The following is a 27,449-nucleotide window of genomic DNA, read 5'->3' on the forward strand; positions in this document are numbered from 1 at the left end:
GATGGCGCAAAAGAAGTATCTCCAAGCAAAATTGACCCAGTTTTTAAGGGAAGACAGAATTCAACTCTGGAAACCTCCATATACGGATGAAAATAAAAAAGTTGGTTTGGCATTGAAGGTATTTTCCTCTTAAGACATTAATAATCAGTAGTGTTGTAAGTCTCCTTGGTAAGTAAGATTCCGAAGTCACCAGAAATTGCCAGGCACAACCAGGTAAACCTTTGGCATAACCAAAAACATGAGTGAAAAGCAGGTCCCACATTTTATTAGCAGTTGGCAAGCTTATTTGTATTTAAAAGGATTTTATTTATATGAGAATGGTATCTAATTATTTTGGCATATATCATTTCTAATACCTTCACGATGTTACCTAAGTTTATTAATCTGGGTGTTCCTGCTAGCAGGGCAGTTCCAGTTGCCAGAAGCTTAGTGTGTGACCTGTTCAGGGTTAGTGTCCTGGTGGGTTCTCAGCCCTCCTTGCTACTGTGGTCTGCTGTAAAACAATGCTTCCCTCCCCCAGCTTTGTTTACACTATGGCTATCTGTTCATTTTTCCAAAATATATTTTCCTAATAATTATGCCTTGGTTTTTTATGGTATCATCAGAAATGGCATCATTTTACATAAGTGAAACTTCTAGAAATTGAAGTTTGCCTGCCTTTCGAAGCTGAGGAACGTTAATCATTTTTGATAGAAATCTATTATATTGGAATATCCTAGAATGTACTTCTCTGTTTTCTCAGTCTGAGTATATTGAGATAAACAGTGTAACATTTATCAAGGACTAAGGATTGTCAGGAGGGCATCAAATTGTCCTGTGTTGTGACACAATGACGTGCTTGGGAGGTGATAGTGATAGCTGTGTCAGGGTCTTAGGGTTTTCCTGTCTCTCTTGTTCCTGACAGGACTCACTTTTTAGTTTTTGCAAACCTTCTGATCTTTCTTCTGAATTTGCTTGTTATAATTTCTTGGCTTAGAAGCTAGGTGTGGCATAATAAGAAAGCTGCTTTCTGTCCCCAGTTCCTGGCACGGAGCTCCTAAAACCCTTGGAAATTCCCGAGTGGTAAGGGTGACAGGGGCATCTTTTGTTCTAAGAGGCAGCTCTTTGGAGAGAGCTTCAGGGTGGGGCTGCTCGCCTAAAATACCAGACTTTGATTAGAAGCTTGGAACTTTCAGCCCTACCCTCCAGCCTCTGGTGAGGGCAGAGGGCTGGAGATCAAGCTACTCACCACCGGCCAGTGATTTTATCAATCGTGCCTACATAATGGAGCCTTCATAAAAACCCTTAAATGATGGATTTGGGGAGCTTCCAGATTGGCAGACACGTCCCTGTGCCAGAGAGTAGCACACTCCAGCTCCACAGGAACAGAAGCTCCTGCTCTCTGAACCCTTCCAGACTTTGCCACATGTACATCTCCATCTAGATGTTCATTTGTACTCTTTATAATAAACTGTAATAATAAGTAGAGCATTTTCCTGAGTTCTGTAGAGTTGTTCTAGCAAATTACCAAGCCTGAAGGGGTAGGGGTTGTAGGGACCCTTGACTTTGTAGCCAAGTCAGACAGAAGTGTGGGTAACCTAGTGCCTGAAATGAAGGCAGACTTGTGGGATTGAGCCCTTAGCCTGTGGAGTCTGCCTCTAACTCCAGATCGTTAATGACAGAATTGAATTGAGTTGTAGGACATCCAGTTGGTGTCAGAATTGGTTGGTGTCAGAAGGGGGAAGAAAACCCTCACTGAGTAATTATGTTTATGTTTTCTAGAGAATTACAGAAAGTTTCGGGTTTTTTAAATTTTATTTTATTTATTTAATTTTGGCTGTGTTGGGTCTTAGTTGCTACGCACGGGCTTTCTCTAATTGCAGTGAGCGGGGGCCACTCTTCTTTGTGGTGCACTGGCTTCTCATTGTGGTGGCTTCTCTTGTTGTGGAGCACGGGCTCTAGGTGCGCGGGCCTCAGTAGTTGTGGCCCACGGGCTCTAGAGCGCAGGCTTAGTAGTTGTGACGCACAGGCTTAGTTGCTCCGTGGCATGTGGGATCTTCCCGGACCAGGGCTCAAACCCGTGTCCCCTGCATTGGCAGGCAGATTCTTAACCACTGCGCCACCAGGGAAGTCCTCTGATCTGTTTTGTAACTTATGTGTATCATGAACATCTCCCCTATTATAAATATATACTTACACCGTCGTATAACCTGACTTGTTCTCACAAGTTAGGAAAATTAGAATGTTCTCTGTTTGTGTTTTTGGTTTTTTTGTCCCCACCCTTTCGTGGTATTGAACAGTTCATTATTCCTTAAAATAATTGTGTATATACTGCAGTTACATAAGTCACAGCCCACCTTGCTTTTCCCCCCTAGTGTAATCCCAACTGGTCTTACTTTCTCTCTTGGGCCTATTTTCCTGTCCTTTCCTGGTTTTGATGTTTCCCTGGGTCCTCTCTAAACTCTACACCTCTCAAGATGTCAAGCCACAGTCTGGATTTCACTATAACAGGGGTGACCACCACTCATTAGTTATTTTGCCTTAGAGTCCCACGTGCACTGTTCTGTATTATACTTTTTTTTTTTTGAGTTGGTACTGTATTGATCTGTGTTTTTAAATTTTTCTTTATAGGACCTTGCTAAGAAGTACTCTGACAAGCTAGAATGTTGTGAAAATGAAGTAGAAAAGATAATAGAAGAAATACGTTGCAAAGCAGTGGAGCGTGGCACAGGCAACGAGCACTATAAAGCAACAGGAATTGCTACGATCGAAGTCTTCTTACCTCCACGGGTAAAAAAAGTGAGTAGTTTCCCCAAATTTACATGGTTACTAATACTTAGTTAACTTAGTGATGTGATTAAATAAATGATGAGTTCTTTTTGAAGATACAATCCAAAGATAAAATTCTTTTTAGTTACTTTACATGTTGAACATTTACAAACTTAAAAGTCAATTTTATGGATTCTTAAGCTGGACCGTTTACAAAGTAGTCTGGCCTGCAGGCTTCACAGAGCTGTGCTTCAACATTCTTACATTTTCTAGAGTTTGAATGAACATTTAGCAAAAATGGGGAATAAAAGATTACTTCAGATTTTCTAAAACTGTGTAGGACACATCACAAAGGAATTCGTCTTTTTTTTCTATGCCAGTGGAAGCCAGAGGCAGAGCTGAGTGCCCAAGCAGGGCCACCGTAACCTGGGCCACCTGTGTCAGGGCCGCGTCCTCAGTAGTTGAAGTCCAGAAATGTTACTGAGGCAGGGCACCCAAGGGTGCCTCTTCAGACTGATCAATGTTAATTATTCTCAGAAGAAATGAAAATAAGCGCGTGTAAGAGTTACCATATGACCCAGCTCTTCTACTCCAAGAGGAATGAAAACTATGTCTACACGAAAACTTGTACATGAACGTTTGTAGCAGCTCAATTCACAATAGCCAAGAGGTGGAAACAACCCAGATGTGTGTCGGTGGATAAATGGAGTGCACGCATACAATGACTATTATTCAGCCATAAAAAGGAACGAGGTACCGACACTCTGCAACATGAATGAACCTCAAAAACATTATGAGAGAGGCCAGACACAAAAAGCCACAGATTGTGTCGTTCCGTTGATAGGAAATATCTAGAGTAGGTGAATCCATAGAGACAGAAAATATGTTCATGGTTGTCTGTGGTGGGGGAAGGGGAGGGCATAGGAGGTATGGCACATGTTTGGCTGGGGAGATGGTGAAAATGTTCCGAAATTCGATTATGATAACGGTTGTCTAACTCTGTAAATATACTAGAAACCATTGACTCTTATACTTTAGACAGGGAACTTTAAGGTATGTAAGTTACCTCTCTATAAAGCTGTTAAAAATTTCTAGGAAAAACAAAGAGCTTTATTAGAAGAAGGAAATGATATATGTATCTATCTCAGAATGCCAGTTTGGGAATTTAAAGGGCAGTATGTATATACAGGACTCTTCATTGCTAGTATCAAGTACCTGGGAAACCAGACCACCAGTCAGAAAGCTGATTGGTGAGTATGAAATCAGAGCAGATGATTTGCATGGTCTCATAGGTGTCACTGGTGGTCCCGTATTTTCCTCTGAAGCCCAGCCATCCGAGAAGGAAAGGTTCCAGGAACATGTCTTGCTGCTCCCTCCTCACTGGGAGCGCCGAAGGGACTATCTCTTTTGCTCACTGAGGTGGCCCTAGTGCCAGAGGTTGTGGGATGGGTCCTTGTGGAGCAGAGGCCAGCTCCCTTGAGTAGACAGGGGACAAACCCCACTGAGCAGCTGACCTTCCCCCAGAGACTGAAGCCCTGCCTGTGCTGCCACACTGCTGCCCCCTTGAGGACTTCCGGGTCACAGGGTCAGCACACGTCAGGTTTTGTTCAATAGCAGCTAGGCATGCGAGTATTTACATCATCTGATAACAACCTGTCTGGTTTTATAGGCAGAATAACAGCTCCAAAAAGTGTCAAATTCAAGTGCATTCTATTTGTCTTATTTTTAAATAGGATAGGAAAAACTTGTTGGAGACCCGACTGCATGTCACTGGCAGAGAACTGAGGTCTAAGTAAGTATCTGTGTGCCCTGTGCCCCAGGTGCTCTCGGCTCTTTTACACCCGCGCATTTGATCCTCCCTGGCCATCCTGTAAGAGAGATGGGGCAGGTTTGATTATCGTCACTGAATGGAGGGGAAAATTGAGGCTTTGAGGCTGAAGGACTTATTCAGGCTCACACTGGCATTTAAGGGCAAAGTGAGAACTCAGGACTTGCAGCAATCTCTTCACTTCCTGGTGTAACTTGAGATCAGGTGGGAACTCTGGATGCATGTACTTGATACGTGTTTGAATCAATGAATGAGTGATAGAAATAGGAGACAGCCTGATATTGGCCAGATCATTAGTTTTGAATTTTATTCCTTAGTGCACTAATAGCTTGCTGTGGTGTTCAGTGAAGTATTTCAGCCAGTTTCAGGCTGTTGGCCCATTTGTAAAAAGAAAAAAAATACCTGCCTGTCACATACCAGTGAAAATCTTAACTTTTGAGACCTGGTCAATTACTTCATCTACTTGTGTATTTTTAACTGGTAAGTATTTTGAATACCTCCAGAGATAGCCAGTCAGTGTTTCTTAAAGTGATTTTTCTCATTTTCTTCTTTGGTCTACATCAGGGCTGTTAGGGATGGATTCAGGAAGCATCATTCATTCAACACACAATGAGCAGAAGATTGTATGGAACAACTCCCCCTATTATGGGCTCCTCCAAGGAGACCGCAGAAGGTATAGAGGATGGCTTTTCTCCTGACATGCAGCTAGGGCCCTCCTGTTCAAACAGATACACAGCACCAGTGGTCTCTACTTCACAAGGAACCAAATAGTAAAACAGATAGTTTACAAAAGGACACTGTCTCTGACACAGTTTCAAATAACCATCTAGTAAGCTGACATTATCTGAAGTAATGTTGTGAGTCAGTAAATTGGAATACTCGGTGTTTCTGAGAAGAATGTATAAAATAGCTATCATGATTAAAATCTATTTAATGGATAATAAATAACAAATTTGGTTACCTATAGTTTTCGGGTTTATTTTACAGGATAGCTGAAACCTTTGGATTTCAAGAAAATTATATCAAAATTGTCATAAATAAGAAACAACTTCAACTAGGTATGTTATGGCAAAGTATGCAGAATTTTTAAATCAAGTCAATAGAGAAATAATGACTTTGTATCTTTTTTTCTCACTCTTCCTCTGTTCAAAAATTTTGGGTGGCTTTATCACGTATATAATGCAAAACCAATTATTTTAGAGTTTACTAAAATAAAAATGTAAAGCAGGAAGCAACTTTTCCAAAGATACTCAGTACAGGTCTGGTGAAATGTTACAGAATGGAAGTCTAGGCGTGCTTAAAGTAAAATAGAGTTTCTAGTAAATTCTCCCTGAGGGAGAAGAACTAAAGCTGAGTGAAGACGGGGAGGAGGCTGCAGTGGGGAGCGCTCCAGACAGAGAGCCTCATGTTACAGCTCCATCGTGTGAATTCGAGGGATTGAAAAGGTCTAATACGGCCGAGTGTAGTAGGTGAGCAGAGGGTAGCGCTTCTTAAGGATGGAGGGCCAGGCAGTGAGGCCACATTGTAAAGATTATAGTGGTGCTTCTTAACCAGGGGTGATTTTGCCACCCAGGGGACATTTGGCGATGTCCGGAGACATTTCGGGTTGTCATGACTTGGTAGCAGGGGGCCAGGGGAGGTTGTGCTCATAACAGTTAATGGGAAGAGACCAGCAGTGGTGCTGAACATCAAGGCACTGAACGAACGGTCCCCACGACAGAGACTTAATGCAGCTCACGACGCCAGTAGTGCTGCTGAGGAACCCTGGACTTGAGCCTTACTCAGTATTAGAGGGCTTCTCTCTAGAGAGGTGGGAAGCCATTGATGCTGGGGAGCAGACACAATTATATTTGTGTTTCAAAGATCACTTTGGCTGCAGTAGGGGAATGGATGCGAAGGAGACACGAATGGCCTTGGGAGACCAGTTAGCTATTGCAGCAGTTCGGGCAAGCACTGTAGTCTGTTTGGTTTCCATTAGGTTCCTATGGCCTACGGAGAGTCAGGTTCACATCCCAGCCTGATGTAATGCAGCCTTCACAGCCTAGCCCTAGTCGTCCTTTCCAGCATCACCTCTAGCCATTTCCTGTTATCTGTTTTAGATATCTTTGCAATGTTTGTCATCGCATCTCTATGTTAATTAGTTTGCGGTATCCTTCATTAGGCAGAAATCCTTGATTTTGATGTTATCAAATCCATCAGTTTTTCACCTTATTGTTTGTGCTTTAAGAAGTTCTTTCCTCAAGCCCAGGGCTGCATGGATAGTCTCACCAGAGGTTTTTGTTTGTTTGTTTGTTTGTTTGTTGTGGCTTTAAAATCTAGTAAGATGGGCTTCCCTGGTGGCACAGTGGTTGAGAGTCCACCTGCCGATGCAGGGGACGCGGGTTCGTGCCCTGGTCCGGGAGGATCCCACATGCCGCGGAGCGGCTGGGCCCATGAGCCATGGCCGCTGGGCCTGCGCGTCTGGAGCTTGTTCTCCGCAACAGGAGAGGCCACAACAGTGAGAGGCCTGCAAGATGAGTCTCCCTCTTGGCTCTTCTTTATCATGGTAACTTGGCCATTGATGGATCTTTCTTTTTCTTTTTTTTTTTTTTTCCTTATTTATTTTTGCCTGCATTGGGTCTTCGTTGCTGCGCACGGGCTTTCTCTAGTTGCGGCGAGCGGGGGCTACTCTTCGTTGAGGTGCACAGGCTTCTCATTGCGGTGGCTTCTCGTTGCGGAGCATGGGCTCTAGGCATGCAGGCTTCCGTAGTTGTGGCTCGCGGGCTCTAGAGCGCAGGCTGAGTAGTTGCGGCGCACGGGCTTAGTTGCTCTGCGGCATGTGGGATCTTCCCGGACCAGGGCTCGAACCCATGTCCCCTGCGTTGGCAGGCAGACTCTTAAACCACTGTGCCACCAAGGAAGTCCTCTATTTTTCAATATAAATGTTAGAATGGTTGTCGAATTTCTAAATATATATATGTGTATGCATATGAATGTGTGTCCAACTAGAGTTTTTAGAAATGTGTTCAAATTTATATGCTTATAGTTCATAATATTATTTTGGTATTTTATAATGTTCACTATCTATAGTTACCCTTTTTCGTTTTGTTTGTTGTTTTTTTGCATCTTTGACTTAATTTTTGTTAGGTTTGTATATTTGATTAATTTTTTTCGTAGAGCCAGCTTTTGATTTTGTTCATATTCTCTTTCATTCTGTTCCATTAACTTCTACCTCTGTCTTTATTCCCATTTTTTATATGAGGATGTGGACAGTAAGTGGTTCACTCAGGGCTATAGAGTTAAGAAGGGATGGAACCCAAGGTGTTTGTTTTTACCCACTTCAGTAAATTACCTCTCACAGTGCGCCACTGCACTCTGGCCTCCAGTCCATTGCTGAGAACTGGATTATATCTCCAGCTAGAGGGTGGGAGATATCACGTCTCTCTCTGTAGTAGATTCTCAAACAGTTGATTGCTTTCGTTTGATCTTATGATGATTAATTTAGTCACCTCATTTTCCCTGGCTGATTTTAACCAGTACTTAACAATAACATAGGTAAACAGCCAAATTTAAACATCTTCTTACCGATCATGTGGCATGGTGGTTTGCAAGTGCTGACGCAGGCTTAAGAATTCCATTTAACATAGAAGATGGCCTATTACCCAGTAAATTTAATGACTTTTTATAACATGCATTTCTGATTTTGACAGGGAAAACACTTGAGGAACAGGGAGTGACCCACAATGTAAAAGCTATGGTGCTCGAACTAAAACAGTCTGAAGAGGATGTGAGGAAGAACTCCCAGGTTGAAGAAGAAGAGCAGAATGAAGCCAGACTGAAAGAAAAAAGAATTCAGAGGACTAAGAGAGGCCTGGAGATACTGGCAGAGAGAGGTACACAGAGCTTCAGACTTTCGCTCAAGTCCTCAAAGGTGGCAGCAAATGGGCGGGAGCGTGCGTGGGAGGGGAGTATCACATTTCTTGTTGGCCTTTCTTCCCCTACAGTCTAACATTTTTAATGTCACCATCATTGCTTTTTAACATTGAACTAATGGAGTTCCTTTTGGTTTTGTTGCAGCTGAGATGGTGGTGGATCCAGAAACCACACCATACTTAGACATAGCTAACCAGACGGGCAGATCAATCAGAATCCCTCCATCAGAAAGAAAAGTAAGTACTGTAAGATTTATGGCTTGTTCTTTGATCTGCTGTCAGAGCAGAAGTGGTTTTCTATTTGTTTTATCTTGGAATGTTATTATAAAGGATTAGAAACAGCTTTCAGTCTCCAGCTCATAAACAGAGAACATGAGCATATGATGACCGCTGCATCTGGCCGTCTCCCTGTGAGTTTCAGTGCCTGAGTACAGAACGGCAGGACCTCACTGTCCTGGAGCAGTGGCTTCCTGTGGCAGTGTTTGTTTTGCTGTAGTTCATTTTACTTGGGGACCTCATTCCCTAAGGGATGGATCAGAAGGGGAGGCTGGGGTGCTAGGTAGTTTGGGAAAAGTGTGACAGATGATTCTGCCACCTCTTCCCCTGTCTCTCCACAGCCCCGTTCTCTAATTTGGAGTAAGGGTGAAGTGGTTTTACCTTTGAACATATCCAAGGGGGTCTTTCTAGCAGCATCTACAACTTGGCCCATGAGATCAGTCTCTGAGCTGGAGTCCAGTAGCTTCTTATATGAAAAGCTTTAGTGACTGTGGGTCAAGTTAATTTTTTGGTCTTTAAAGGACACTTTTGAGTCGGTTTCACTATATGAATTATGGATTTAAAATTAAGGATTAAAGTTAAGTTTTAATAAGAGAACTTTGTAATCTCATTGAATTGATTTTTTATGGCAACTGTTTGCCCACTGCAGATACTACGTTCGTATATTAAATGATGATATTTAGATCTTTAGGGGAAACCTTTACAAAATCGAATTATATACAAATTCAAATCTAAAAATATTAATGAACTTTAAAGAAATCTGGATCACCTTGCAAAAATTGTTTTAGAAATGCTACAGTTGACAAATACTTCAGAAAAAAACCTGATTAAGAATAGAGAGTGAAATGAATGCTCTTTTTAGAAAAGATACAGTCATTACTGGCTGGTTTTTTATGTTTAGTCTTAGGGATACTAGAAATAGATCTAGATCAGCCAACACTAAAATAAAGTGATGAAAACGAAGGGACAGGTGCCGATTCTGACCATTTCAGCCATGTTAAATTGAGTTCTTGGTTTCAGTGTTTAAATGAAATGAAGGTTTAATGCTGTTTTCCTTAATTTTGGCTTTTAGATTTAGTTGTGATCTTGAGTTTTTTTGTCTGTTTGTTTGTTTTCACAATATTTGATTTCTTTAGGCTTAATATGCTTTTAATATAATTCGTTTTATTATAGTTTAAAGTGATGTTTTTTTAAATCCTTATTTTTTCCTAGGCCCTTATGTTAGCTATGGGATATCATGAGAAAGGCAGAGCTTTCCTGAAAAGAAAAGAATATGGAATAGCCTTGCCATGTCTGTTGGACGCTGACAGATATTTCTGGTAGGTGCTTTTGTACCTGGTGAATGCAAGTTTGAAGGAGGATGACAGTTATACACAGCACCCTTCCCCCACCCCGTGCACTTCACACTTCCAATTTTCACCCAAGATGGTTAACATAAAAGAGTAGTTATGGTGTAGACTGATTTGTGAACTGTTTCTCCCCGTCGCATTTCTAATTGATCTCTCTTCCCTGTAAAGCATTTTATAAACATAGGCACTGTTTTTTTACAACAAGCATGTAGGGTGTCATGTCTGTTTCTTATGACATGTTGTCAGCCTGCACTGTCCGTTATAAGGTCCCTGTCAGCTTTTCACTTAGTGATTTTGGTGTAGATGTTGATGAGCGTTCCCCAAATCCACTGTTTCATTAGGTGCTCCAAGATGGTGATAACGTAGTATTCCTTCTGCATTTATTGCTGGAATTCTTTTGAAAAATATTTTTCCTTATCGCTGTTTGGTCCTCCTAGGGTACAATTTGTACAGAAAGACAGAATAAAATGCTGGGTTCTTTCTCTTTATTTTCTTCTTTTCAGAATAAATGAGTTGCTTCCCTAGCATCTTCCAAAGATGACATCACCAGTGAGGTTTCCCTGCTTTTTTTTTTTTCTTTTAAGTATCAGTATGAGCTCATGGATTTTAACACATTTGATACACTTCACACCTCAGAGCTTAAATTGGCTGTCTTCAGCTGGCAGGTGGTCCTGCATCCCTTTGACCCGATCCTGGGGTAATCTTTGTAGTCTCTGCTCTCTCATGGCCAGAGCTGGTCCAGACTCATCCTGAATATTTCCTGCCCCAGAGCAACAGCCAACACTTTCTCAAGGGCTCCTGGTTCCTCTTAATGGGAAATGGTACTGAGAAGCTATAATCCAGGCAGATGAAATATTTGAAAAATAGACTTGATGTTTGAAATACTCAAAAGGTAACAACGTCAGTGTTATTTTCTTTTCCGTTTTGAGGAACTCCCAATATATACAGTACATTCAAGAAGATAAATGTAAGTATATATAGTTTGCCAGCTGTACTGGCAGCACCCTTGTGTCTTAAGTGAACAAACTTAAATTTAAGCAAAAAAGGGGATTTATTGTCTAAAATATTTGGGAGGAGGGGCAAAGCTGAAAGTAACCAGAACAAGGGCTTGGTGCCTCTCTGGTTTTCCTCCTCTGCCTCTTTGTCTTTGCTTTTTTCTGAGTGTCAGTTTTATTCTCTTCTGCTACAGGTAGCAGTGCAGGCTGTAAGTTAGGTCCTTAAATTCAGGTAAATTTTTTATTCGCTTCCGTAATTGTTTCTAACTTTTTATTATGGAAAATTTCAAACATATAAAAATAGCAGCTAATATATTGAGTTCCCATACACTTATAATCCAGCTTCAGCGGTTATTGAGACATGGTTGACCTTGATCTGTCTGTATGAGCCTTTCTCAGTCTTTTCACCTTGGACACCTCCTTGAAATCATTTTCAGGTCTCAGGGAGACCCTGAGTAAAAAATAACTCCCTCTTCAGTTCATGGTACGTTAACATGTTCAGTGAGTAGTAGACATAATAATCCAATAATAATTGTCAGTGCCTTTTTAAGTAGAAAATACTGTTTTTTTCTACTGGGGATTTGTTTATTCAGGTCAGCTTATTAGCGTAATTTTTGTGCGCCTTCCCTCTCTTCGTAAAAGAGATCAACTCTAACGCAAGTCAGCGGTGGAGGTGGAAGAAACTTAAGTTGTTCTTCCTTTGCCCCTTGATGTTTTTCCTGCCTGCTCCAAGTAGGCTCAAAGTTCTATCACAGCTTTCTTTTGTACATCTTGTGGTATGGTATGTAGTATGACTGAGAGTAATTTCTTTCCCCTATTTAAAGCTAAAAATGTAAGTTATACTTTTGGCCAAGATGGAGTAACAGGGACCGGATTTACCCTCTCCCCTGCAACAACTGAAAAACTGGGCAAAATGTGTAAAAACAGTGGTTTTCTGGCAATGCAGGACAGTGGTCCCTGAGGCAGGGAAACAAAACGAGTGGAACCCTGTGAATTGTTTCAGCTCACTGCCTGGAGTTCCCAGGCCTCAGTGTGCGGAGGAGAAACCCAGGCAGAGCCTCCTGGTCTCCCCTGAGTGGAAGAGATGGAGCTCGGAATCCAGGGAGGCCACAGTGGTGGGAGGAGAGAGCTGCCTGCGGGAGAGTGCACAGGGCGCCCCTGGAGTCTTCTGCTGAGTGATGGTCAGCACAGGCCTGTGAGGTCATGCCCGCCCTGCCCCCAGGCTGGGAAAGCACCACCTCAGAGAAGCAGAGAGATCACAGAGGGCGGATAATAACCTGTGGGAAACGGGGCGTTGGCTAGAGAATTCAGTAGGGTGTGGGAGGAAGGGCTAATTCTGCCCTACAGGCTGCTCTGGTCCCACCTAACAAAGCTTAAAACTAAGCCCTGAAAAGGTCACACCACTCTTTTCAAGTAACATGTTTTTAACTGCATCCCAAGCATCGCTTAATGGTATTTATTGAACCCATGTATCGAGAAACAACACAAAAAAACTACACACAATCCAGTTCCTTACAGCCAGTAATAAAACTAAAAATGACTTTTTAGCCAACCTTCCTTTTAAAAAAAGCAGATACCTAAGCTTAGCTTACCTTTCTTGAAATTAATATCTTTATTTTATATAAAAAATTTAAAACTCATGAGGCAAGTGTAATAAGTTTCTGTTATAATAAATCTCACCTGGAGTGTAAGATCAGCCCATGGTCCATGAACTTCTTCCTCTCCTCTCAATGTCAAGTTCTCAGGCCAAGCAGAAGATTCAGAGAAGGTGCCCCTCACCTGGTCATACATCTGGATGTGTGTGCATGTGTGTAAAATATGGTGTGTATGTTACAAAACGTTCACAAAGAATAGAAATGTTCAAAGAAAGAAACCACAGGGGCTTCCCTGGTGGCGCAGTGGTTGAGAGTCCGCCTGCCGATGCAGGGGACGCGGGTTCGTGCCCCGGTCTGGGAGGATCCCGCATGCCGCGGAGCGGATGGGCCCGTGAGCCATGGCCGCTGAGCCTGTGCGTCCGGAGCCTGTCCTCCGCAACGGGAGAGGCCACAGCGGTGAGAGGCCCGCGTAACGCATAAAAAAAAAAAAAAAAAAGAAAGAAACCACAAATAAATAGGAAAATCCTGCTCTGAGAGATTATTCTTAACGCCCCAGTGGATTGTCTTGTACGTACCCTGGAGTGCAGGAACTCCACTTAGGAGACTTCTGCTATAAAGCATAAATGACAGAGACTTCCCTGTCATTGATGGCGCAGTGGTTAAGAATCCACCTGCCAGTGCAGGGGACACGGGTTCAATCCCTGGTCTGGGAAGATCCCACATACTGCGGAGCAACTAAGCCCGTGCGCCACAACTACTGAGCCTGCACTCTAGAGCCCACGAGCCACAACTACTGAGCCTGCGTGCCACAACTACTGAAGCCCACGCGCCTAGAGCCCGTGCTCCGCAACAAGAGAAGCCACTGCAATGAGAAGCCCGCGCACCGCGACGAAGAGTAGCCCCCACTCGCAACTAGAGAAAGCTGGCGCATGGCAACAAAGAGCCAACGCAGCCAAAATAAATTAACTAAATAAATGTATTAAAAAAAACCAAACATAAATGACAGAATCAGAGCTCTTCCCCGCCCCCCACCCCAAGCAGATTTTGATGGGCAGGATGGGAAGCTTGAGGGCATGCAGGTTTTGTAGTTTTATACCAGAGCGGTCTTACTTTTAGTAGAATACAAACAAAAACAGATGAGATCTTTGAAGTTTGTGAATGTTCCAAATTTTACTTTCTTATTGAAGAGAGTTCAAACTTGAGATCTAGATTTGCATTATGAATTTCTAACATAATCACAATTTAAAATCAAAATAAATTATCTCTATGTCCATCTTTGTCAACCTTCCATTGCCTTGCTGTCTTCTCCCTTCTTCTGTATCTGGGTTCAGCCTGCTGCGACAGCTGCCAAGTAGCATTTAACCTGCACCTGGGCCCCAAGGTCAGCTAGGCATTCAGAGCCTGGCATTTGTCTGGATGGTTTTTCCCCTCCTTTAATGTGATTGGACATGAATGCCTCATCAGAGTCTTCATCAACTGAGGCGTTCATAGTAAGGAAGGATTTATTTTTTTTTAGTGTGCTTTTAAAGCTTTGGGGTTCTAACTTCGGCTGTATATTAGAATTACCTAGGGGGGTTTTAGAAATACAACATCCAGGCCCCACCTCCAGAGGTTTCTGTTATAATTGATATAGTGGGGTCCCAGCATCAGTATTTCTTAAAAACAAACAAAAAAAATAGAAAAGGAAAGAAAAATTCCTCACATCCTGGTGATTCTAATTTGCAGTCAGGGTTGGAAACCACTGTTTTAAAGCATGGTCTCCCCACGTTTGCTGAAGGGTTCTGACACAGTGGCCCCGATTTCCGCTTCCTGCCAAGCCTGTTTCCCAACACGGCAAGGGTGTGTGTGTGCGTCTGTCTGTCTCTCTCCACCCCCACCAGGGCAGGTGGTGTTGAGCTTCTTTTCTTGAGCCCTAACTCCTTTTTTTTTCCCCTTGGAAGGATTCAGATTATAAATATAGTTCCCTTCATAAACATTGCGATCTCTGCCTTAGAGTAGTCTTTGGAAATACACCAAAAACTGGAAAAAAAAAATTCCGGTAATTCACAAAAAGGTTTTTACTGCTTCTTGTCAGTGATGTCATTTCCTGTCTTTGGCAGCGAGTGCTGCAGAGAACTGCTGGACACTGTGGACAACTATGCAGTACTCCAGCTGGACATAGCGTGGTGCTACTTCCGCTTGGGACAGCTGGAATGCCTGGACGATGCAGAGAAGAAATTAAACATGGCCCAGAAATGCTTTAAAAATTGTTATGGAGAAAATCATCAGAGACTGGTCCACATAAAAGTATGTTGCTGTAATTAGTTTTAGGTATTAGTGAGCCCATTTGTAGAATTTGAGTTTATTCCTGTTAAAGCGTTGAGACTGCTGCCAAAGGTGATTCATTTGGTAGTAGTATGCAATGTGTTCTTTTTAAGCTATATTTTAAGGGGATTGTTAAACATCTTATAAGTTAGCCTGTGACCAGAGGAACACAGTTTTCTAGTCACAGAAACCCATTGATCACTGTGACCGAGAGAGCTGGTGACTGTATTCATTAGAGCCTAATGAAAGGTTTAAATGCAGAAAATAGCCATTTTGAACAGTGACAGTTCACACGAGTGAGTCACAGCTCTAGAGCTGGGCTTTGAATAGGGACTTTTCTCAGGCAGTTTCCACAGGTCATCAGAATTCTGCTTGGGAATTGCAGGGCAACATAAGAGATATTCCTGGTTTGGGCTTCTGCATACTTCCCTCCTGACCAGAGGGGGGCCCCCTGTCCTGGCCACCTGGAGATAGGTGTTCTGTTTGGGACAGGCGATGCCGTTGTACCTTGGGATCCTTACTTTTGCCATCAGCAATGGTGAAGATAGAAACATTTTAGTAATGCCATTTTGCCCCTATGGAGATGAAGGGAATTATAAATGTGAGTATTACAGACCTGTAATGAGAAATAAGACAGTTTTATCTTTTTTCCCCCCAATAATTCTAGGGAAATTGTGGAAAAGAGAAAGTCTTGTTTTTAAGACTTTACTTGCTTCAAGGTATCCGAAATTATCACAGTGGAAATGGTGAAGAGGCTTATGAATATCTCAACAAGGTAAGAAAATGGATGCTCCAAAGTTGTGACCATTTTCACCTACTTAGTTTTTTAATCCCCAGAAGTTAAGTATTTCATGAACTCAGTGGTGTGTGACTGGTGAGGAAAGTGCACCTCCCTCCCAGTCCCTCCTTCACATATACCGTAAACACATCTGTATTTGCGAGAGTACAGGCAAGGTGCTGTAATAAGGAAACCTCAGAACGTCAGTGGCTTTAATTGGCTAGAAGTTTCCGTTTCTCTCATCTGGCTGTAGAGGTGAGCAGCCAGGGCAGTGGGGCAACTGGTGTCCTGTCAGTGCCTCTTCCAGCCAGCAGAGGGAGGGAGAGAGTCCGGGGCAAGCCTCTTTAGAGGGGTGACTCAGGAGGTGCTCCTGTCATTTCTGCCACATGCCATTGTCCTAGACCATCTGGCTACGCTCAGCTCAAATTCAGGGGACTTTATTACCAAAAAGGAGGAGATAATGGATACCAGCCCCTCCCACAATCCTCAGCCTGTTTTCTCATGTTATACTGCATATAAGTCATGTGAGCAGAGAGGGTGTTGTCTGTTTGCATTTGCACTGGTTGATAATAGGTCACATTTAGAGGTTTTATCTAAAATCTGACACACCCTAATTCACATTGGGTACAATCCAATTTCCTTTAGGTTTTAGCTTTGTGTTAAGCTTTAATGTTACTATGGTTACATGATTCTTATATTTTTCTTTGTCTGTAGGCATGTCAGCTCTTTAAAGAGCTGTATATTGATCCATCAAAAGTTCACAGTTTGATGCAGCTGGGATTTAGTGCCCAGGAAGCTCGGCTTGGCCTAAGGGCATGTGACGGGAACGTGGACCACGCAGCCGCCCACATCACCAACCGCAGAGAGGTACCTTAATGTGGTCTTGGCAACGCTTGGTTGAGGCCTTTGCCTTTGAGTAGGTGTGAAACTTGAGGCAATAGCAAAATTATTTCCAAAGTGCCTTAGCTCTCAGATATGAAAGAACAGAAAAAGAAAATTCCGTAGTAGGTATTATTAACAAGGAACTCTTTATTACTTCAGACTTGGAAGTCAGGAGAAAAACTTGTCTTTTTTAATTGCATCAGTTTTCAGACAGTGCAGTTTCCTTCATTTTATTCTTGCTATGGTGGCAGGTAGCTCGTAAGTACAGTTATCCAGGCAGTCTTCTCTCTCTCCCTTTTTTAATCATAGTATATTTCTGGAAACCATTTTAAAGGGGTCTGTGTTTTCCAGGGAGCCATTGTTACAGTTCAGGATGTCATCCTTGCCTGGAAACATGAGTCAAATCATATGAACGATTAACATTATGTTATAAAAGCAAAGATTCAAAACTATAATCATTTAAAACAATTAGAGATAAGTACAGTTAAAAAAAAACTTTAGAATTTCAGAGTTGGAAGGAATGTTACCATATCGAATATGGTAGTTTTACAAATGAGGAAAACAGGCTCAGAGGTTGTCTTTTCCGGGGTCATGGGTCAAATCGGTGGCAAAACCTGAACTAAGGCTCTGGTTTTCTCCTGAACTTTCTAATTCCCATCTGAGAATAGCATTCTGAGTTTTTACAGAAGGTTCTGAAAAGCCAAAAGATACTATAAAATGGTAAAAGTTACCACTTCACTTCCTAACTTTTTATAAGTAGCAAAAATAAGTGTTTTTTTTAAAAAATAGTAGTGTCCTATCAGATGTGCATTTATAAGCCCTTGGAGAAAATAAAAGAACAATAGAGTATATAGGGCAATTGACCCTGCTCACTCTTCCACTCAGTGGATGTGTAGTTGGGATGCTTTTGGTTGAAGGCAACAAATTCAGATTGGCTTAAACACCCAATAAAGGGGGTAAGGGAGGGATTCACTGGCCTACTTAATTGTAAAGAGCCCAGAGGAGGGCTGGGTCTCAGGTTAGTTGATTCAGTGGCTTCGCCCTGTCGCTGAGTTCTAGTTTCTGTCTCTCTGCCTCCTCTGTGTTACCGGGGTCATCCCATCACACCAAGAGCATGGTCTGGGTCCCAGAATCCTCAGAGACGTTCTGAGCTGCTCACTGATTGGCCACCTTTGAGCCGGTTGCCGTGGCCAGGGGAATGTCAAGACCTGACTGGCTTGAGCCTGTCTGCTTAGCTTAGGCTGGTCAGGGCCTACTCGGGGAACTAGTCAGCTTCCCACACCCTAGGGACAGCTGGGGTGGCTGGTGGGAAGACCAGCTCCGAGTCCCATCGCATGTGAGCTCCCGTGAATCTGCTGTCCTCTCAGTTCCGGAAGCTCCGGGTTTGAACGTCTCACTGAGTAGAGGGTAATAGGTGATTCCTAAAAGTTTGCTTTTTTGTACCTCGTGGCCCCGAGTACGGGCCAGTTTCTCATCTGGCAAAAGAAACAGACTAATGAAACTGAGGTCACTTGACAGTGCTGAAGTGTTCCGAGGCCGTGAGAGGCAGCGTGGCGGCCTTCCTAAGAGATGTTCAGTCTTTTTGCCTGTACACAGCCGTGACTTTAGAACCCAGTTCTCTCACGACATTTGACCCTACTGTGTCGATAAGACTTTGCAGTGCAATGCTTATTGTCATTTCCTTGGTTTATTTTATTTTCCTAATTCTAGTATAAAGAGAAATATCATGTGTATCTACATGGTTAAGAGAAAACTGACTTAGGCATTTGTAATAAGGAAAAAGTGTCCTTTGAGGCCCCAACTTTGTGTCAGCTCTGAGGCCTGTGTCTGCTGGCTGGCTGGCTGGGAGGGTCTTTCTCTGCTTGAATGTTAATCGTGCTTCTCATTAGCCTTTTGAAATATAAGTGGAAGAGGCTGGAATTGCAAGCAGAGGATGGGATGGGGTAGAGGCATTTTACATGGTGTGTACGTGTGAGTCAAAGTGGAAATGTGAGTGATACGGACTACTTCCGCCGGCCCGCGTGGGTCTCGTGGTGAAGCGGGAAGGGTCAGCTGGGAGGCGGAGCCGGGGCCTGGAAGCCGGAGCCCAGGAGTGCTGGCGCCTGACTGGGTGTGGGGAGGGGCCGCTGCGGGACTGGAGCAGGTGCGTGAGCTGCAGGGCCTGTGCAGAAGGGTTCGGAGTCTCAGAGACTGGCCCAGAGGAGGCAGTTAGAGGGCGCAGTGGGGGTGCAGACCACAGCCCCGGGGAAGGGGGTGGGCAGTGGGATGGCGGAGCTGCCTAGCCGTTGTCAGCCCCACTTGCTCACAGGTAGGTTCTCCACTGTTGTAAACAGGAAATTACAGGCTGAGGTTGTCTTCATCCCAGGAAATGTTGTGGGCAGTCACCCCTTCTGCCTAGTCCTACTGCCAGCTTGGAGTATTTGGTTCCGTGGCGAGGATTCCTTTCTTCTCCTAAGAGGTGAGGCCGTGTTCTTGCTGTAAGAATGTAGAGGGGATCCTTGTTGCTTGGACTGAACCATGGAGGTAGGAGGAGATACATCAAAGGAAAAAGCTGTTTTCTCTGCTGTCCTCCCTGTGTTGGGCCGAAGGCTGACCGTTTCTAGAATGTGCAGAAGCTGTCTCTCTGCTCTGCTGTCGGTGATGACCTTGACTGGGTCGCCTAACTGTCTTGAGAGATTTCTGTCTTCTCATTGGCAAAATAATGAGGTTGGATTCAGTTAGTGGTTGTCAAACCTGTTTTAGTTTTATTGTTTTAATCAGCAGAAATCCTTTTAAAATGATACTTGTGGGAATTCCCTGGCGGTCCGGTGGTTAGGTCTCGGCGCTTTCACTGCCGGGGAGATCCCTGCTCGGGGAACTGAGATCCCACAGGCTGCACGGCTCAGCCAAAAAATAAATAGAAATAAAATAAAGTGATACTTGCTTTCAAAACAAACTCAGAACTCTCCTGATGAGGGCTGGGGTGGCAAGAGGAGAAGAGACTGAACCTGTGGCCTTCCTCAGGCTCTTAGAGCAACGCCAGGCACCTCTGAGCCTCGGGGTTGAGAACCACGGGGGTAGGTGACCTTTGTCACCTGGCGGTGAGCATTCTTGGGGTTTTAAGTGGACCAATTTCTTACTACCCAGGGAGTGGTGGGTGGATCGGTAGCTTGGGCGCCATCTAGGACCCACCCACCCCCTCCAGGCCCCCACGTTCAGAGTCACATTTCGGTAAGATCCCAGATGACTCAGCAGAGGCTGAGAAGCCCCCCCACCCATCCAGGAAGCTCCTCCCCCCGCTTCCTAGAAGCCCCCCCACCCATCCAGGAAGCTCCTCCCCCCGCTTCCTAGAAGCCCTCCCACCCATCCAGGAAGCTCCTCCCCCCGCTTCCTAGAAGCCCCCCCACCCATCCAGGAAGCTCCTCCGCCTGCTTCCTAGAAGCCCCCCCACCCATCCAGGAAGCTCCTCCGCCTGCTTCCTAGAAGCCCCCCCACCCATCCAGGAAGCTCCTCCCCCCGCTTCCTAGAAGCCCTCCCACCCATCCAGGAAGCTCCTCCGCCTGCTTCCTAGAAGCCCCCCCACCCATCCAGGAAGCTCCTCCGCCTGCTTCCTAGAAGCCCCCCCACCCATCCAGGAAGCTCCTCCGCCCGCTTCCTAGAAGAAGGCACGTCCACCTCTCTGGGGGTCCTCAGGATGTGCCCTCTGGTTCCCAGGGGCCTGTTCTGGTGCCAGGTGGTGGTCCCCAAGGTGCTCTCTTCCCTCCCTGGCCTGACGTCTCCGGCTCCCGCTGGGCTTCCTCGCGAGCAGCACACCCCTGGTCTCTGCCCTAGTGGCCCTCATGCTGGGTGGGACGGGGAGAGAGAGGGTCACCTCACCTTGTGGTTTTCACTTTGCCTGGTGACCCTGAGACTCCTATAGAGCATGGATTGAGAAGACTTTCTACAAAACCGCAATCCCTAACTTGGTAACTCTGCTGTTTTCCTAAAGAAATTGGACCAAATAAGGAAGGAGGAAAAAGAGAAGAAAAGACGCCGCCTGGAGAACATAAACTATCTGAAAGGAATGGGCTACTCCGCTCGCGCAGCCAAGCAGGCGCTCCACCAGGCCAGCGGGAACCTGGAGGAGTCCCTGCAGGTAACCCCTCCCCGGCCTCTGGCCTCCCTGAGCAGCCCTGCTCCCAGCCCAGGCGCCACCCCTCCACTTCTTCATTGAAGCTGCTCTCTTGTCCTTCCTGACGCCAGGAGCCCCACGGCTGCGGGCCTTCCTCTTCATTCCTGGTTTGGATCTAAGGGTCGGAACTCTCTTGTTCTCGAACCCAGTGGCAGAGCCAGAGTGACGAGCCCCACCCACCTCAGTGCCTGTCCACGATTCCGCAGGGCTCACAGGGCAGGAACTTTGATGAGGTTTCTGTCTGCAGCGGGAGTTTAACAGTAAGGTGGAAGAAAGGTGATTGAAGTTTTAATATAATTTTTTTGAATTAAAATGTTTTCTTTGAATATTTAGTTTTATTATTTAGTCAATAGTACATGTTGGCCAAGGGGCTTTTTAAAGAAGTCCTCAGAAGTGACTAAACAGGTTGGGATCCAAATTAGTGGTAACTCTGCCCGGGTCCACGTCCTTCCAATTTTTGTTCAAGGAGCAGACAGGATACTGAATGAGGCAGGCGCTGTGCTCAGTCTCAGCGGAGATGCCGCCTGCCCTGGGGGAGCCCACAGGCTAGTGGGGAGACAGACGCAGAGAGCACAGTGGCGTAAGGGCTACCATGTGGCCGGAGCGCAGCACTGGGTGGGGAGGCAGGAGCTGCAAGCTGAGCTGGGGGGCGGGTCACGGGAGGGGGCCCGGCAGACGGAGGAAAAGCGGGGGCAGCACTAAGGGCTGAAGCATGAGGCCGGGGGAGTTGAGCCCCGGGGTTGCCAAGGCCTGGGTTACACCTGCTGGAGGTGGGGCGGGGTGGGGAATGGCCAGAGATGGGGCTGGACAGGTAGGCAGGGGCTAGGCGGGCCGCGTCACCTTGTTTGCCCTGCTGAGGAGTTCACACTGAATCCTGCAGGCAGTGGGGAGCCTGCCCTGCCTTTGCCTCTTATTCTCAAGACCTCCCGTCCTGTTCTTCAGAGGTCCCCATTAGTCGGTCTGTTAACCCTTGGACAACATGGGTCTGAAATGCATGGGTCCACTTACGCGTGGACCTTTTTCAACAGTAAATACTATGTGTAGTACTACACGATCTGCGGATGTGGAGCAACTGTGGATACCGAGGGCCCACAGTAAGTTACACGTGGGTTTTCCACTGCGATGAGGGTCAGCGCCCCTAACTCCTGTGCTGTGCAAGGGTCGACTGAATTTTCAAATATATGTATTAATATATTGCTTTAATTCAAAATGTTATTTGAATATCTAATTTGATTTCTTAGAGAACTTTTAAAATTCTGAATATGTGAAGGGACTGATGGGGCTCAAAACTTGTTTTTAATTATACAAATAGTACATAAATGCATTTGATCGATATAGAAGTATTCAGTGTTAAAAGGGAAGTTCCCCAAAAGGGCTTTATAAGGTTAAGTATCATGTGACAGAGAAATCAAGGGTCCAAAGAACTCTGCTCTTCTCCTTGACATTGTAAACCTAGAGCATGTCACCTTCCAAAGAGAAGTCACATTGGGCAGCCCTGGACTGCTTATAGCTTTCCGTTTATAGCTCTTTAGGACCTTGTCACCCCTAAGGCTGAGCTGCAAGAAGCTTCTGTTTTCTTGGAATCCTTCCGCCTGCTCTCAAGTCCTTTCCTGCTTCCTCAGATGCGATCTTTTTGCCTGAATAATCTTGTTCGTCCTCCAGACCTCAACTCAGACACGACCTTTGGCGGGAGCCGCCTTTGAACAGCAGCCTCTCCAGCCCCAGCCTGTTCAGGGGTCCCTGTTCTCTGCTTCCACAGCACCCTGAGCCTTGCCCACCACAGTTTCTACACCTGTTTGTGTGTCCCACGTCTGTGCCTGCCTAGCACGTGACAGGTGCTCAGTCTCTGCCTGAGTGACCGAGCGGATGTTAGTGATGAGTAACGGGTATCCCTGTACGTTTTTAGATTCTTCTCAGTCATCCTCAGATGTGGTGGTTAAACGATTCTGGTCCGGAAACCAACAGCCATCAAGAGAGTCCTTCTCAGGAAACCATTGACCAAGTGAGTGCAAGCGCCTTGTGCCCCTCTCCGCCCGCACAGCCTCGTGTGGGACTGGCTGGCGGGACAAGGCTGGCGGCCAGGCAGGGCCGAGTCCTTGGCTCCCGGGGCTCCAGGGGTGACCGGCCCGCCCGAGGGCGCAGCCTCCGTGCAGCAGGTGCAGCGGGTGGACGCGGGGCGCAGGCATTTCCTTCAGAGTAGGAAACAGGGAAGCTGTGGGAAGGTTTTCTTCGGGCTTTTCTCCTCTTTTCTACACACGCCTCTTGGTGCGTCGCCTCCCGTTCCCCTGCCTGTGACCTGCAGGGATGTCCACGTGTGCCCCCCGTCACGTTAGCCTGCCTAGTGCGCTGCAGAGACCTAGCTAAGGGTCCCGGCGACAACGAGGTCTGTGCACGCAGCGCTGCCTCTGGCTTGCGAGCCGGCTGCCTTTCTGAGGCGACTGGGCACCAGCGTGGCCGCCTCAGGTCTTCCTCCTTCCTTTCCAAGCTGCCTCACGCGCACGTTAGCGCGGGAAGGCCGGTGGTACACGCGTGCGGTGGGTTTTGGGAATGTGTCCCCCCCGAGACCTGGCTCTCCCGGCTCTGCGTGGGGGCGGGAGTGCCGGGCACGCGCTGCGCCGTGTGGCCTGGGCCCTCGCCAGCGCCGTCCCGCCTTCTCCCAGCTGGTGTACATGGGCTTCGACGCGGCAGCGGCCGAGGCTGCCCTGAGGGTGTTCCGGGGAAACGTGCAGCTGGCGGCTCAGACCCTCGCTCACAACGGTGGAAGTCTTCCTCCTGACCTGCGGCTCTCGGCGGAAGATTCTTCAGCAACGCCACCCACATCCCCGTCTGATTCTGCAGGTGGGTCTGCGGTCTCAGAAGACCGACGGGAGGGACTGTCAGCTCGAGCGGAAGCCGGCAGGCGGGGCGTGGGGCGGCGAAGGCTCGCGGGGGCGGCGAGGGGCGTTCGCAGACGAGCACACTTCGGGCTGCTCGGGCGCTGTGGTGTGGGAGGGCCGAGCTGGAGCTGACGTGGGTCCCTTTGGTCCCCGTGGAGGTTTCTCTTTCTGTCCTCCTCCCTCAGCTCCCCTGTTGCTGCCCTTCTTTACTGCAGGGACCTCTAGCGCCTCAACAGATGAAGATATGGAGACAGAGGCTGTGAATGAAATCCTGGAAGATATTCCAGAACATGAAGAAGATTACCTTGACTCAACTCTGGAAGACGAAGAAATTATTATTGCAGAGTACTTATCCTACGTAGAAAGTATAAAGACAGCAACAAAGAGAAACTAAGTGATGAACAGAAGTGAGCACTAAGTTTCTGCTCATAAATTCTATCATTATGAAGAGTGTAATGCAGGTCTTTTCTTTTTCTTACGCTTTATCTGATTTTGCTCCAGAGTGCTTCCTACCTGGGGGCGGGAGGGGTAGGCGGGGAACAGGGATGTAAAGAGTAAGAGACTTGGTGGGGTCCGGCGGTGGCGGGGGGGGGGGGGGGGGTGCCGGTCCCCAGGGTCCGTCTTGGGAACTGAGCTGCGTCTGGCCTGATCTTGCAGTTCCCAGCTGCCTTCAGGTTCTGCAACCCTAATGCCAGCCTCCCTGCTCCGTTTTTTCCCCACCGAGAAATGGGAAGGACTGGGATAGGGTGGCTGCTAGGGAAGGGATCCAGGAGGAGCTCATGGGAGCGAAAGCGGGCCCTGTCTCCTCCTCTTCATCCTGCCCTGCTCTCCTGCCCTCCTGAGCCCACTGCCCGATTGTCTCCTCCTTCCCGTGATGCAGCTCTGCCTTCCTGCTTCAGCCTCTCTGCCCCGTCCCGAAAATGTCCTTTAGATCCTCAGCCACTGCAAGTGCTCTGGGGGGCCTGACGATGAGGCATCGGCCCCCACGGCCACACAAACGGTGGCAGACGCCCTCAGCCTGAAACGTCCGTGCTTTGTGCTTAGCTTAGTAAAGTAGGCACTTGAAATTCCAGGCTGAAATTCAGAATATATATGTATTCAAAGTTCTTCTTTACAAAAATAAAATCTTTTATTAATGGTAAAGTTTTAAATGCTAACCAAAGCAACTTATTTTTAATTAGCATTTTTAGATGCATTTCTGTCCTATTAAATTCACTGCTGGCTAAGGTAAGATACCTGTCAGAAATTAAGGTATATTTTCTCCAAGTCTTTGTAGGGTTTCTTGGGTATATTACAGAAGACTGTTTCTAAAGGTATGTTGTTAGCCTCTTACCAGCTCAAATAACCGTTCTCATTGCACCCTGCATCCCTCCGTAAACGTGTATTACATGAAAAGCCTGTCCAGCACCAGGACGCAGCCGGCAGCAGCCGGCTGCTGGATAAATCAAGTGCCAGGTGTGTTCCCAAGGCTCTCCCTGCCTCCGGGAGTCACCGGAAGCCCCTGTGACAGGGCAGGTGGGCCACGTGGTTGCCGTCAAGGGGCTGGCCAAAATGCTCCAGCTTTTTCAGGAATCATTTTCAATAAAGCTTGGAGAGCAGTCCAGTTTGAATGGGTGGAAATCTTTTCTTGTCATTCTTTTAAAATGGATGATACAGATGGAAATAAAAGGTGGAAAATATATTCAAAAATTGTCAGCCTAACTTTGCAATGAGTTACTCAAACTCCTAAACTGTTGTGAGTGTTGAAAATGTCTGGGTGGTCTAGAGCTTCATTTAGTTCGAGACGTTTGCTTCCGTTGACTTCTGTGAGGAAGTCAAATGTATGCCCTCAAAAGCACCATCGATGTCTGTTGTTAAAAGATGAAGTGTACAAAGGCTCTGGGCCTGTGGGGGAGGGGAGACTGAGTCGGGGAGGCGGGGTTTGCTTCCTCAGCGTTGGAAGCGGCCCGAGGGCCGAGGCGATGAGGGGTTTCTAGCCTCATTTGAGACCATGTCAGACTTGGATTGGGGGCCTAGGTTGCAGCTTCTGGCTAACAAGTTACTGCCCTGGGCTTGGGCCAGGTGTGGCTTCTAGCTTCCCAAAGTGCTTCCTAATGATCTTGGAAAAGGCTAGGGGATTCAAGCCACACTAGCAGGTCTAGTGCTCCATTTTCCCATGAAGAGGCACAGAGAAGCCAGTTCTTGAGCTTGGGACAGTGCGGGCTATACCCTCCCCACGCACTGGGAGACAGGCTTCCGTCCTGGCTCTGCCTCTAGCTGGTTGTATGAAACTTGACAGGTGGCCACTGAGTGTCACTCCCTGCTCTGGAATGCAAGAGAAGGAGCAAAGGACATTTGTGATGAAAATGCTGTTACACAGGAGGGAGTGTGCTGAGCCTGAAGTCACAGGGGAGGTGGGTTTGCGGGGGCTTCTCCTTGGAGAGTCAGAGGGAAAGGACATTCCAGACCTGGGACAAATGAGATAGGAGCTGAGTGTGCCACATTCATGGGGTCGCAGGGGCTGTTCTAGACCCACCAGAGAGGGTGTGCTGGGGGAAGAGATCAAGGCTGGAAGGATTGCCGAGTACAGCTACAAAGCACCCTGAAAGGCAGGCGGGGGTCTAGACTTGAGTGGTGAATACCAGGGCCGTGAGAGGGCTCTGAGCAGAAATGGCACGCACAGGCCTGTGAGGCCGATGGGGTCAACGACGGGAGGCTGTGGCGAGAACGTGCTGCACTCGGTCAGATCTGATGCCCATCACTTTTATGAATTTCTGTCTGCTCTTGACTCTGGTGACACTGCCATGTCCTGTCCTTGTTTTCCTGCCCATATGTCCTATAAGTACTTCCTGTCCTTCCCCTACCCAACTGAAGGTATTTATCAGAGGCAAGACTGTATCATCAAAGGCAAAGAAACATCTTGTGGTTATCTGGTCTTTATATCCTCAACATCTAGCAAAGCCCTCTGTGTTACTGGAATAAAAATTACCCAACAAAATTGATACAACTTTAGCCAGATTCATCAAGAAAAAAAGGGAGAGGGCCCAAATCAGTAAAATTAGAAATGAAAAAGGAAAAGCTGCAGAAATACAAAGAACCGTAAGAGACTGCCACAAGCAACTATACAGCCATAAAATGGACAACCTAGAAGAAATGGACAAATTCTTAGAAAGGTACAATCTCCCAAGACTGAACCAGGAAAAAATGGAAAATATGAACATACCAATTACAAGTTCTGAAATTGAATCTGTGATTTTAAAAACTGCCAACAAACCAAAGTCCAGGACCAGATGGCCTCACAGGCGAATTCTACCAAACATTTAGAGAAGAGCTAACACCTAGCCTTCTGAAACTCTCCCAAAACACTGCAGAGAAAGGAACACTTCCAAACTCATCCTATGAGGCCACCATCACCCTGATGCCAAAACCAAAGATAGCAGACAAGAAAATTACTGAAATAAAATTTACCCAAATATGTCACGCTATATAAATGCAAATTAGCGGTTTTTCACTTCTTAATCTTTCTCTGGGAGAGGCAGGCTGGAGAAAACGAATGCAGCAGCCGTTTTAGGATCTGCCCCCAGTGGCTGGATAAGCTGCCTGCCCTGCTAGCGAGAGCTGCGGCACCAAGGAGCGAGAGAGTCTGGTTACTCGGACTGCCTCTGTCAGCACAGCCGACTGAGAAGGTGACTGAGTCGGCGCAGGTACTCAGGGTGGTTCTCTCTGCCTGCCCTCCCTGAAGTGCACTTCAGCTCCCCCGAAAGCCCCTCGGGGTGGG

The 27,449-nt window shown here is 46.3% G+C and overlaps 1 protein-coding gene across 3 annotated transcripts; it reads left to right on the forward strand.

The window, feature by feature from the left end:
• Positions 1–24,141, forward strand: NUB1 (negative regulator of ubiquitin like proteins 1). Of its 3 annotated transcripts, none has more exons than XM_065883645.1 (14): positions 1–118; positions 2,611–2,778; positions 4,482–4,540; positions 5,564–5,634; positions 8,266–8,448; positions 8,633–8,724; positions 9,976–10,082; positions 14,802–14,988; positions 15,674–15,781; positions 16,499–16,651; positions 20,634–20,780; positions 22,723–22,818; positions 23,477–23,654; positions 23,908–24,141. In XM_065883645.1, exons 1-14 carry the CDS (start codon positions 2–4, stop codon positions 24,084–24,086), a joined length of 1,845 nt encoding a protein of 614 aa, XP_065739717.1. In that variant the 5' UTR covers position 1; the 3' UTR covers positions 24,087–24,141. The 3 variants fall into 3 exon arrangements, with proteins under 3 accessions (XP_065739717.1, XP_065739718.1, XP_065739719.1); XM_065883646.1 differs by having other exon boundaries at positions 2–118; positions 20,634–20,738; XM_065883647.1 differs by lacking the exon at positions 20,634–20,780 and having other exon boundaries at positions 2–118.
• Positions 24,142–27,449: the final 3,308 nt, after the last annotated feature.

Source organism: Phocoena phocoena, chromosome 9 (genome assembly GCF_963924675.1).
Source record: "Phocoena phocoena chromosome 9, mPhoPho1.1, whole genome shotgun sequence".
Classification (NCBI taxonomy): Eukaryota; Metazoa; Chordata; class Mammalia; order Artiodactyla; family Phocoenidae; genus Phocoena; species Phocoena phocoena.

Coding starts and splice junctions, on each gene's coding strand:
- NUB1 (XM_065883645.1), top strand. CDS start 2: ATGGCGCAAAAGAAGTATCTCCAAGCAAAATTGACCCAGTTTTTAAGG. Junction 2,779..4,481: donor TACCTCCACGGGTAAAAAAA/GTGAGTAGTTTC, acceptor ATTTTTAAATAG/GATAGGAAAAACTTGTTGGA. Junction 8,725..9,975: donor TCCCTCCATCAGAAAGAAAA/GTAAGTACTGTA, acceptor ATTTTTTCCTAG/GCCCTTATGTTAGCTATGGG.